Here is a 12673-nt window from a genome sequence, read left to right on the forward strand (position 1 = left end):
CTGATTGGGCGGTGATTCCCAATCGCCCCATGCGCGATTGAGAAAACTGTCATTATGAATATTATAATAAAATAAAATGAAATAAAGACTTCATAGTCATAAACCATAAATTTGTTGGAATGTATGTCCGGTCAATGAACTTTGATCAATTATAATTTCAACGAGACATTTAATTTTGTAAAATTAAATGATATAGCGTCGATCTACGTTCGGAGTAGATGATCGTGGTATATTTATTTTCTCAAATCCGATTCCTGGTGAGTGAGAAATAATTGATTAAAGTTGTGCAAAATTGCAAACTTAATGAGCTATGAGAGAAGCTTATGGAATGATTAAGAGAGTTAATTATCCCACATTGAAAGTTACCACCTTATTAAACTAGTATTTAATAAGAAGGATTATTACATGTAATAATTATAGTGGACTAAGATGGGTTGTAAGAGCCCACACGCGCGCGCCGCCCGCCCCGCCGCGTGCCGCGAGCCTCGAGGCCCGCGCCCGTGCTCGTGCTCGTGCACGTGCACGTGTCCTTGTCCTTGTCCTTGGATCTGGATCTTGGCAATTGGTCTTTGGGCTTGTTCATGGGCTTGGTGCTTGGGCCTAGTTGTGGGCTTGGCCCATGGCTAGTGGGTCTATTTCTTTTTAGACCACCACCGTTTCCACGTCAGCGAGCCAATCGGGATGACACCTCGTCAGTATGACGCGGTAAGCCAACGTGGCTGACACGTGACAGTCCACGTCATGAACGAATCTAGAAGCTTCTAGATTCAGACTCTCAGCTCTGTAACGGCTTGTAACGCCTCGTAACCGACGACCGTTACGGTCTAGCATTGATGACAGCCATCAAGGCTGTGTTGACCCCTGCAGTGGACTGAGCCTATAAATAGGCTAGTCATTCCATGCATTCTATACACATCAAACACTAGAAAGCATTCTGCATCATAAGCTCTCTCCCTCTCTGCATTGTTTTTCTGTCGAAAGCTCTGCCCTCTCCTCCATCCAGTTCGCCGGAGCTCTGTTGATAGCGGTGCCGCTTCACCACAGACGTAGCCGTTTTATCTTTGGGGACGAAACGCCAATCCGAAGAGCACTACCGGGGCGTATCTCGTCTTGCGGAAAGAGGCCTCCTCGACTCGGCTATTTCCTGTTCTACGGTTTACAGTTTCGATTTCCGTTTGTATTTTTTGTTTCAATTCTTTTTCTGTATTCCCTCTTGGGTTGTATTACGCCCGGTTATCTCTTGTAATTTCCATTAAATCTCCAATAATCGCAAGACGAGATATAACTTGCCTTTGAAGGAATTTGGACATCTAAAACTGAAACTAAACCTTTCGAAACCTAATACCTTTACTTGGAGATGTCGACTGAGTCCAACACCATCGCCGCCACCACTCCGGCCACCACCGCCGCCATCATTTCCTCCACTATGGCATCCACCACGATGATGCCAACCCCCGGGCTCTATCCATCTTCATCAACAACCCCTTGGGTGCATACTAATACCCAGGGGCTCACTGGTGGATCCACCTCTAGTGGATCGGTTGGTTCCACTTTTAGTGGTTCCTTCGGATCCTTTAATGGATCGAGTGTTGGGGCCTTCGGGTCTCACACGAATGCGGGGACCTTCGAGTCTCACGCGACTGCTGGGGCCTTCGGGTCTCATGCGAGTGTTGGAACCTTCGGGTTCAACACGGGTTTTGGCTCCTTCGGGACCAATGCGACCATGGCGGGCTCTACGCCCAACATGAATGGTGGGGGCTCTATGCCCAACCATGTTGTTGGCTCCTTCGGGGGCAACGGAATTGGTTCCTTCCAAGGACCAAGTGCGGCACCTTTGGCACCAAGAATGATGCCACCCGCCGAAAAACCACCTAAATTTAGAGGAGCTGACTTCAAGAGGTGGTACCAAAAGATGTTGTTCTACTTGACAACATTGGGCATCGCCAACTTCATGTAATGTTGAGACACGAAAAAAAAAGGAACTACATCGAATAAACTTTCATCCTTCTCCTATGGATATCTCTCCCATCTACTATAATCTTCTCATTTTTCTTTATCCGACTCTTTCTGCTTTTCGGCAACGATGAAAACACGAGCAAGGAGCCAAAAATATTATTTTGCGACGTTCCGGAGAGGAAATTGACTGCGACCGGGGTGACATGTAAATATCAACGACAAACAAAGTATACAAAGTAAGTAATATTTGTTTATTAGTGTTGTACAAAAGCTCTGTTAAGGTCTTAAGGAAGGAGAATTGAGGAAGATGGAGGAAGAGAAAATAAGATTGTATTTATTTCATTGGGTTGTATTGATTGGAGGAGGATTGGTGAAATTAAGAGCCAATTAATATGCATATTTTGTAAAATTTAAATTTCAAACTCCAATTTATGTATTTTTGGTATAGACAGACAAATTCGTCATCAAGATCAACTACGCATTCAATTAGTAAAATCACGATGCGTGGAATTAAGATAGTTGTCAATTATTTGGGAAAAAGTTTAACTAAAGGGACGGAATATAAGAATTAAATATTTTGTTTTAAAGCTCAACATTAAATGGGTTTTCACTTTTAAATGACTAAAACTTGTGTCTACTCTTCCATTTTTTCTTGTGATGATAATATCAGCATTGAATTTATTTGTTTTGTATAAGTGCATACAATTTTTGTGTTCGATCTTATTTGTTTTTAATTGATTTTTAAAAAAATTATCTTAATCCCAAAATCATCTATAAATACACACATTCATTCATCCATTTTTCACATCAAATTATCTCTCATTCACATTTTTCCAAAATTCGGCCACGAGTATTGGATTTTTTTTAATTTTATGAATTTTATTATGTAATTTTTAATTTTTAATTTTAATTATGTAATTTTTAATTTTTAGAATTTTAATTATGTAATTTTTAATTTTTTAGTAATTAGTAATAGCATTTTGTGTATTTTTAATGCATTTTAATATTGTGGAAATGTTTTATTTAAATTGAATAATAGAATGGTGGGACCATTGAGCATGGATGAGGGTGTTGTGCTCTTGCCAAAGAGCATGGAGTAAAAAATGAATAAAAGTGGGTCCAGGCAAGAGCATGGATGAGGATACTCTTATAATTTATCTATTTTTTTCTGTTTCTCTCTATCTTTACTCACTTTTTCTCATTCTTTTATACCTTACTAGTAATTTTTTATTAAAACTCGTGTGCCCATAAATGAATCTATTTTTTTTGGACGGAGAAAGTACCTAAACTAAAAGGTATTCCGAGCAAGTTCGTTGTCACGCTACCTTAAAAATTTTAATGACAAAAAAGATATGGTAGGAAAATAATGCACAAAGCGTGAAATTTTATTTGCAACTTCCAACAATAATGAATGCAATGCAATCCCACAAATCTTCAGTTGAAAAGAATGTATAAATGTGAATAAAAAATGACCAAAAATAAATATGGAAACGAATTTCAAGACAGACATACATTTAAGAATCCTACACTACCAAAACTTTTCTTACACATGAATGAAAGAACTGATACTGTACACATAATCAACCACCCGGGACGATGATATTCAATGAAAGAATGGCTATGAGAAGAATTTCACAAGGCTGCAACTTGGCTGTTTGGATTCAAGAAGATGAAGCAATTGGAGGAGGGGCTAGACCACGACACTTGGAGCTCCGGGCAAGGCTCGGGCAACACATTTACAGACAACCCCTCAACATAAGTGCACATCCAAGACGAGGGTGGGTCATACGAAGCAGTGAGGGAGACGTTGGAGAGGCATATGGATGCGAACGGGGACTTGTCTATACCGGAGAATACCCCGGCTTTGGTGATATTTACGCCAACGATATCACTAAAGCTTATGTCGGCGATGACTGGGAGGACACTGGGGTCATATTTATCATCAGGGTGATTTGTGAACTGACCAGTTGCCTTGATTCCTCGCTGCACGTTTTCCATGTAGACATCCGATAGGAATATGTCTTTGATGTATGCGCCCCTCCCCTTCGCTGTCTTCAGCTCGATGCCATTCACCGAGTTGTACACATGAAGATGCTCGGCCAGCACGTCGGACATCCCGCCAGACATCTCACTTCCGAACGCAAGTCCAGAACCGGAAGAAGATTGTAACCGCGTCTTCCTAACGTGGACCTTGCTGGTTGGTTTGTTGTAGCTAAGCCCGTATTCATCCCAACCACTTTTCAGCACCACAGCATCATACCCCGTGCTGATGTTGCTGTTTTCAATGCAAACATACTCTGACGAATCTGAAATTACACGAGTCCGAGCTTTAGAGTGACGAAATGGAACGAATCGCATGATAAACCTAATTTACGAAGACAACAAACAATCAAGTGTGTTTATTCTTTTTATCCACGGCCACGACTAACATAGGAGAGTGCAATATTTCAACCTAGAGGCGAGAGTCGGCCGCTAGGGGAATTTAGGCCACCCCCGGGGGTAGAAGAAAACATCGAGCACAAAATATCGGCTAGATATCATTCAGAAGAACAAACTTGAGACATAATATTACGAAAAATCCCAATTTCAACAAACCTGGGACGATTCCACTAGTGTTGGGGGAGTCGGGTGGAGCATAAGCCGTTATGTTCTGGACAAGCATTTTACTGCAACCGACAGGAAAATGAAGTTACACTACTATACTGCTGTATAGATAACAAAGAGAAGAAACTGCGAATAGATAATGAGACAGCACCTGCAGTAGGCCGGGTGTATGTTCCACGCAGGTGCATTTAAGAAGAAGTTTGACACAACAATGTTGTTCGACCACAGAAATTCGACTAGATGCGGTCTGCTGTAATTTAAAGAATGATCCGTAAATTGTTCCCACCAAATAGAAGCCTGTCCATCAATAGTTCCATTATTTCCTGCACAACAACGAAAATTACACGATAAGGAAATATTTTAAGGGGGTGAGATAAGTGAACGAAAGAGGACTAACAAAATCGAAATATTAAAAAAAGTCCCTACCTGTGACAACAACATCAGTTAAGTTTTCCCCATTGATTAAGCTCTGATATCTTCGACCAGGCACCTCAAGGCCGCGGCCATATGAAGGTAACGGATCGACAACATCCCAATGCAAAATATCCTGCATAATAAGATTTCATATGAATTTGGCATTGAGTTTTGACAGAACAACAATAAACATTCAAGATGAAAGTCTAATATTGCAGAATGATAAATAGTAATAATGTAAACTATTCAAGAACTGTCAATTTCGTTTTCTTGAAATGAATATAGGGGAAAACAAAATATGGAAATCATTTAGTCTTCAAATCAACAGAATAGAGCTTCATCATGTACCTGAGAGCCGAGAATCACAGCGTCTTTTTCAAGGAAAAGCGTGAGGTGGCTGGTAAGGGTGATGCACCCAGTGAGCCACTTGCCTGGTGGAACATAGAGCTGAGCTCCGCCCTTATCTGCAAACGACTTGAGATAGAAAACTGCATTCTGAAATGCTACGGTATTCAATGTTTTCCCATCTCCCACCGCCCCAAATTCTGAGACAGACACACTGTGAGGCCGAGGGGTCAGTGGCCAATTGGACTCGCACACCCCATTGTACTCTTCAGCATTGCTCAACGCAACGAGCAAAACAAAAACTACCTAGCACATAAGGAAAAAGTATAGCACATTATAAAAAAATGCATATTACACTAAATGTTATGCAAATTTTCACTCTCAAGTCTCAACAAGAAGAGAAAACATCCGATTTATACTAGCATGTTCTTCAATTTTATAGTGAAAAATGAACTCTTTTTTCCATAATTAGCACTAAATCAGCATCTTAAGGAAATTTCACAATCTCAACAAGAAAAGAAATCCCAATTGCTACAAACAGCTTATTCAATCTGATCAAAAGTATGAACATGTGCATTTGGACACGATGTTTAGCAACAAAATTGATGAGAGATTATAGTGAAAAACGAATTGTTTTGCCAAAAAGAAACAGCATTCAAACTAACATAATAAAATAAAGCACAAAATAGATCTCTATTACTACTTGCCTTATTGAACCAGACAGCCAATGATACAATCCAGCATTAGCACAGAGAATAAAGCTTCAAACTTTAACTGAAACTCTCACACTCAAACATCATAATTTCAGATCTACAAACCGAAAAATAGTTGGAATAATCAGACAATGTGGGCAAATGTGAGAAATGAAAGATCAAATCAAACTTAACCCCTGCAACAACAACAAATCACTGTCTTAAACAAGAATAAAAAGAAGACAAAAAAGACATCTTGACTGAAATGAAGCTCAAACATTCAAACAAGTGACAACAATGGTACTTACGATCAAAGATTCAATTTTTATGCAAGCCCACGAAAGAAAAACACCCAATTTTGTTCCAACAAGAATGCTAAGCTACTTATCACAGCAATGAAATTATTAAAAAAGTGATTAAACGTACTTACTAGCCTCTTCATGTTTTCTTCTTCTTCTTCAATTTCACGTCAAGAATCCACCTCTTGTGTATAAGTTTGACTTCACACAAAACTAAAACCAAGAAGAAGGGAGCAAAACAAGAATAACAAGAAAAAAGGGAGTGATTGAATGTTGATGAGTGGCAATTAAGGAGGAAACAAATTTCGTAACAAGAAAAAAAAATGAAAATAAAAATGGATGGTAAATGAAAGGGACAACACACAGAATAAGAAAAAGACTCATTCGTCTAGCTCTTATTTAACCATATAAATTGAAAAAAAGATGGTTGAAGGAGGGTGAAATCGTTTTAATCTCAAGAATTAGTAATCACTTCCGTGATTTTCTGTTGTACTGGTATTGCCGCCGACAATAAAAGAAATTCATTTATCTTAATATTGTTTCATTTCTGGCATAATAAAGTAATGTAACAAGAATGATTAGGAAAGCTTAAACATAAACTAACGAGTTGAATAAGAAGAGAATATGCCTATCAAAATGGATATCGGGTAACCCATATCAAAATGGATATCGGGTAACCCAAATCCGAAGATATATCTGAATTACCTATTTTTTAATTTAATAAATTATGTATTTATTCTGATTTATAAAAGTTAAATAATTAATCTAGAGTATTGAAGTGGGAATATCTTATAATTGAAATTTAAAAATGGATATCATGCGATTTTTAGAATTTAAAAAATTCACGTTATGTAAAATTAAAATGGGGATATCATATATTCCTATGTTTTAAGGCAGTTGAATCATTTCATTTTCTAAACTCGTTTTAGAAAAATGATACTTCATCCGTCCATCATTAGAAGTTTCACTTCTTGATGACACGAGTTTTAAGAAATGTTAAGAAAAGTGAATGGAAAAAAGTGAGTGGAATATGAGGCCATCCACATCCCTATCTCTTATGCATCTCATAACCACCTCATCTCTTCACTATTCATGGGTCCCACTGTAGTTTTCACCCCATCTCTTAACTAAGAGATAACACATGCATCATCCATCTCTTAACCATCTCATCCCTTAACTATTCATCTTAATTTCATTTTTTATTTTTCTTTCCAACAAATTCAATTAATAAAAACACACTTCATTAAATAAAATAAAATTACAATTTAAAATCCTAAAAAAATAAAAAAATGCATAACTAACATCTAAAAATAAAATAAAAAAGACATAATTTAGAATACTAGAAATTAAAAACACTTAAATTTTAAAAACTACTCCGCAGGCGAATCATCCTCCGAAGTCGGTGGCGGTGCACCCAAGTTAGATCGAGGCTGAATACCAAGTTGACTTCTCAGATGCTCAATGCCGTCAAGATGGGCTTCATATTGGGGAGGCGTCATGCGGGAAGTGTCAGCCATCGTGGCGAGCAGGTACATTGACATTATGGTGTTAGAGCCCGTGCCCGAGACCGAACCCGCCTGGCTTGATTCGCCTCGGCCCCTCCCCCTCCCTCTAGCCGCCTTCACCGCCTTGGTCCCTTGCGGCCGACGTCGTAAACCGGAGGAGCCCCCTGCATCGGTGGCCCTTCCCTCAACCTCTTGTGAGGTGTTGCCTGATCCGCCCCCCTCGCTAGACGAGTATTGGCTACCCGCCGTGTGCTTCGTGCGTTTCGAGTTCGACCCCGTGCAAGACGGGACATCGCCAGCCCACCTTTCAAGGTCTTTAACCGACGATCACACATCGACATGTTTGAAATCTTTGTTGGTGTCGTCTTTAAAGACTCGCAACGCCGCTCTCAGAATGTCGGCTCCATTGGCTCCGATTTGGTAATTCACCGCTTCATTCCTGTAGATCGAGCAAAATTTTTTGACATCTCTGTCGCATCGGTCAAAATGACTGCAGAGCATCGCCACGTTGCGGCGGCGGACGTCGGCCTTGTCGAGTTGTAAGCTTCGGTGACCTTTTCCCAAATACACAATCGGGTTTGTTGATTCCCGACGATGGGATCGTACGAGACGCTGATCCAAGCGTCGTACAAAGCCTTGGTCTCCTTGCGGCTGTATAGATGACGACCTAGATCCTCCTCCTCCTCGCCCTCTTCCTCCCCTTCCTCGGCATCGACGTCGCGACTGCCGGAGCCAGAGCTGCCTTGTCCTCCTCCTATTAGAATGTTTTCTTGAGGGTATTCAACCGGAAAATTCTCCCGAATTTGGAACAATCCCTGCGTTTGCCCGTACCTCTGGGGGAGAGGGACGATAGTATGCATCCACATCAAAATGTGGTGGTTGGTACGCCGTCGGCGTCGACGAGCCTGCGGTGCCGAGAGATGAAACGGAACCGAAACCGGTACCACCCAAAACGTTGTACATGCCCCCCAGTCGCCAAACGCGTTCAAGTCGAACCCGCCGGAGTTTCCATCACCGGACATTTTTTCAAAAATTGGAGAAGAAAGAAAGAGAGATGGTTTGAGAGATGGTTTGGAGATGTGTGTTGTGTGTAAAATGAAGAATGAAAGAGGAAAGAGGAGTATTTATAGAATAAAAAAAAAATTCGATCTTTGAACGGTCATATTACCGTTTTACAATTTTATTTATTTATTTATTTTCTAAAAATCAATTTTATTTAAAAAAAAAGAATTATGATGTCATAATTACGACGCCCCTCGCGGGCCGGCGAGTGGGCGTCACGCCTAGCCGCAGAGTGCGCCACATGGCTTAGGCGCGTGGCGCGCTGTCTCGATGGAGTGTGCGTTCGTGCGAGAAGCGCGACGAGCTAGCTCGTCACTTCGGGACGAGATGGAGCTTGCAACGCTATCGTCTCGGAGAGACGAGATCGAGATGGCGACGATCCGCGATGTGGATGCCCCGAGTCTCACTTGTATGTATTGTTTTAAATGAAATGTGAGTGTGATGAGTTAGTGGAATGTGAGACTCTATTACCATCTATGGTAAAAGTGAACGGGGACTCCTATTTACGGACGAACTAAAATGAAAAAACGAAACTCTTATTCGCGGACGGAGGGAGTAATAAATAGTTTAAGTGTTGAAAGAGTAAAGTAAGAGAGATGATAATGTAGATAAGACTCTTCTTTACATAATTTTCTTTTTCACTTTACCATATTTACTTACTATTTATTATCATTTTTCTAAAATAAGTGCAAAAAATGAAATGGCTCAACTACCATGGAACGGAGAAAGTTCCATGAGTCCATAACCAATTTAATCCGGAGTACATTGACAATATCGTGTTGCTATAATGTATTGTCATGTTGATACATTTATTTAAGTTAAGGATAAACAAGAATTGCTTTATTTAGACTTCAGTACCTACTCCCTTCGTCCGCCGTTAGGAGTTTCATTTCTTGACGACACGGATTTTAAAAGATATTAAAAAAAGTGAGTAGAAAAAAATTAGTGGAATATGGGTCCTACTTGTATATATATATATGTGTTTTAAATGAGTCCATGACCAATTCCAATTAGACTTTTGTATTTCAAAAGTTAGTATAGTTATTTTTTCTTAAATTCGAACTACTTCAAGTTTGTATCAAATTCGAACTACCAGTATGTGTTTATACTTAATTTTCTGAAGAAAAAAAAAATTCAAAATCGAGATGAGATACCCGACTCTGGTATCCGGGTACTCAAAATCAGTTTCAGATTGGATATCAATTTTTGGGAAATTTGAGAAATTTGAGATTGGATATCCGCGAATACCCGATTTGACAGGCATATAAGGAACAACAAACTGATGTTATGTTTTTTTTTTAATTGTATGTAAACTGTATTCCTTTAATCCCACCATAAATATTCTTTTTTACAATCTAACTAAGTTATTTTCTTTTATTACAAAAATAACATTTTTTTTCTTCATTATTTTTTTATTCTATTTTCTTTTTATTTTTTTATTTCATTATCGTTCTATTTAATTTTTTTAATACCATTTTTAAATATCATAGAACGAAGAAAATACTCTATCCGTCCTATAATAATAGTAATACTCTTTTTTATTTTAGTCAGCCCAACAAAAATAGTCCTCTTTTACTTTTAGTAATTTTTTTTATTTTTTATGAGATGAGTGTCATTCTTCATTAATAATATTATAATATATTTTTTTTACTTCTATCCAATTTTACTATTTTAATGGTAGGATAGCTGGCTCAAGGAGTTTCTGCTGTTCCATACCTAAAAATAAAAATTATAAAATGAAAAATATGACATTTTAATGGAATAAAACAAAAAGCAAAATATGACATGAAGAAAATAATATTTATGCATGGGAAGGTTGGCATGTGGTTAGAGGATATGGATATACTCTCTACATTTTATAGTAGTGGAGACATATTTTTTCAGCACACGATTTAAGTGAATTAGATAAAGAAAAAATAAAGTCGGAAATGTAAAGGTAGAGAGATGAAGAGAGAATAAAATAAGAGAGTAAAGTAACTAAGAAGAAATGCGTTAACTTTTATTAAAAAGAAAAATAACTTCATTATTATAGAATCTATCAAAATGACAAAATAACTCCACTAATATGGAATGGATATTATTTATGGTAAAAGTTAGGCTCGCATCACAATGTTTGCCAGATCAGACACCAAATCACAGTTCCACCTATTTTGTTTTAGGGAAATTGGTCTTTAAAACCATGAACTTTGCCTAAAGTTTGGTATTTCCCATGAACTTTGAAATTGGTATATAATATCACGAACTTTGCATTTTGTTTGGTATTTCCCACGACATGTTTATTACTATATTTGACTAACTTACGAGGCTTTTATCATACTTAACACAATTAAATCAACGTGATTTTCAACGTGACTTTTTATGCTACATGTTATGAACTTAAAAAGTGATTTCAAATATTATAAAACATATCACGGTTGCCTATGTTAAATAAGATTTTGATGAAAATATCTTATTTGAGTGAGTTCGGGAAATACCAAACAAAATGCAAAGTTCGTGATATTATGTACCAATTTCAAAGTTCATGAGAAATACCAAATTTTAGGCAAAGTTTATGGTTTTAGAGACCAATTTCCCTTTGTTTTATTGAAATTTTTTACGAGGAAGGATAAATTACGGCGGATAATTTTTTGCAGCACACATACCTCTAAAACATATAAATATAAATATAATAAAAATTAAGTTGTCATTAGTTAGCAATTTCAAACTGTGACTCATTTTTTAATTATATTAAAAGATTTAGAGGTTTGAAATAAGACCACGTGTATTATAATTAAAGTTTAAATAATTAGTAAATGAATTCAAAGAGTATTAATGCTTAACCATTTTCTCTTTCATCAAAAATTATATAAAAACTTGAAATTACATAATTCTTTTGATTTAAATTATCTTTTTTCAAAAAATATATCAACTTAAAGGTAATTTTATTAGAATTGTAGCGAGATCTCAATTGCATATGTTCTGACAACGTCGAATGATGAAATTTAATACTCCCTTCGTCTCATTCAAGATGGTCACATTTCCTTTATTGTTTTGTCCCAATCAAGATAGTCACTTTCCAATTTTAGATATAATCTCCTCTCTCATTAAAAATTTTAAATATTCAACTACATTTTTCCTCTCTACTTTATTCCACCTAACAACACTTCCTAAAATCTCATGCAACTCAAGAATGTAGCCATCTTGAGTGGGACGGAGGGAGTAATTTTTGTTCCAGTTTTTTTATATCAACAAATGCATAAAAAAAATTCAATATAATGCATGCAAAATATCAATAAAACTGTGTTGATATTTTCGTGTACTTGTGTTGAAATTCTCATGTCATTGTGTTGATATTTGTAATACACTATGTTGATATAAAAAAAACCACGAAAATTATGATATGATAACAGAATGACGATCTTACCCCTTTGTTGATATTTTGTCTACTATTTATATAAATTTGTAAGATTTAATTTCATCCACTCATCTCAAAATCTAATGGTGTAGATTTAGTCTTAGTTTTGGATTATGATGCTATAAACAATATTAAAGGACCAAATGAAAAATTAATGGTTTTAGATTAGATAGATTGAACATTAAGGTTTTCATGTATTTCAAATAAATAAATGATTATTATTTCCTCCGTCCCATAAATTTTGTCACATTTTGACCGGACACGGGTTTTAAGAAATGTAATGAAAAATGAGTTGAAAAAGTTAGTGGAATGTGAGTCCTACTTTTATATATTAGTTTTATAATAAAATGTGAGTGAGAATAAGATAGTGGAAAATAAGGTCGACTATAAAAAAAGGTAAAA

At 37.1% G+C, this 12673-nt stretch overlaps 1 protein-coding gene across 2 annotated transcripts; it reads right to left on the minus strand.

The window, feature by feature from the left end:
• Positions 1–3368: 3368 nt before the first annotated feature.
• On the minus strand, positions 3369–6672 carry LOC125219441 (probable polygalacturonase). 2 transcript variants are annotated; one of them, XM_048121418.1, is made up of 6 exons: positions 6438–6672; positions 5323–5621; positions 4987–5107; positions 4712–4883; positions 4552–4622; positions 3369–4262 (listed from the first exon to the last, which is right to left on the minus strand). In XM_048121418.1, exons 1-6 carry the CDS (start codon positions 6451–6453, stop codon positions 3589–3591), a joined length of 1353 nt encoding a protein of 450 aa, XP_047977375.1. In that variant the 5' UTR covers positions 6454–6672; the 3' UTR covers positions 3369–3588. The 2 variants fall into 2 exon arrangements, with proteins under 2 accessions (XP_047977375.1, XP_047977374.1); XM_048121417.1 differs by having other exon boundaries at positions 5323–5625; positions 6442–6671.
• Positions 6673–12673: the final 6001 nt, after the last annotated feature.

This window comes from Salvia hispanica, chromosome 4 (genome assembly GCF_023119035.1).
Source record: "Salvia hispanica cultivar TCC Black 2014 chromosome 4, UniMelb_Shisp_WGS_1.0, whole genome shotgun sequence".
Lineage (NCBI taxonomy): Eukaryota > Viridiplantae > Streptophyta > Magnoliopsida > Lamiales > Lamiaceae > Salvia > Salvia hispanica.

What these genes read in the sequence shown, in the direction of transcription:
- LOC125219441 (XM_048121418.1), bottom strand. An exon ending in ATACACCCGGCCTACTGCAG is followed by an intron (nt 4,623 to 4,711) that starts GTGCTGTCTCAT and finishes TGTCGGTTGCAG; the next exon opens with TAAAATGCTTGTCCAGAACA. An exon ending in CACTAGTGGAATCGTCCCAG is followed by an intron (nt 4,263 to 4,551) that starts GTTTGTTGAAAT and finishes GTGTAATTTCAG; the next exon opens with ATTCGTCAGAGTATGTTTGC.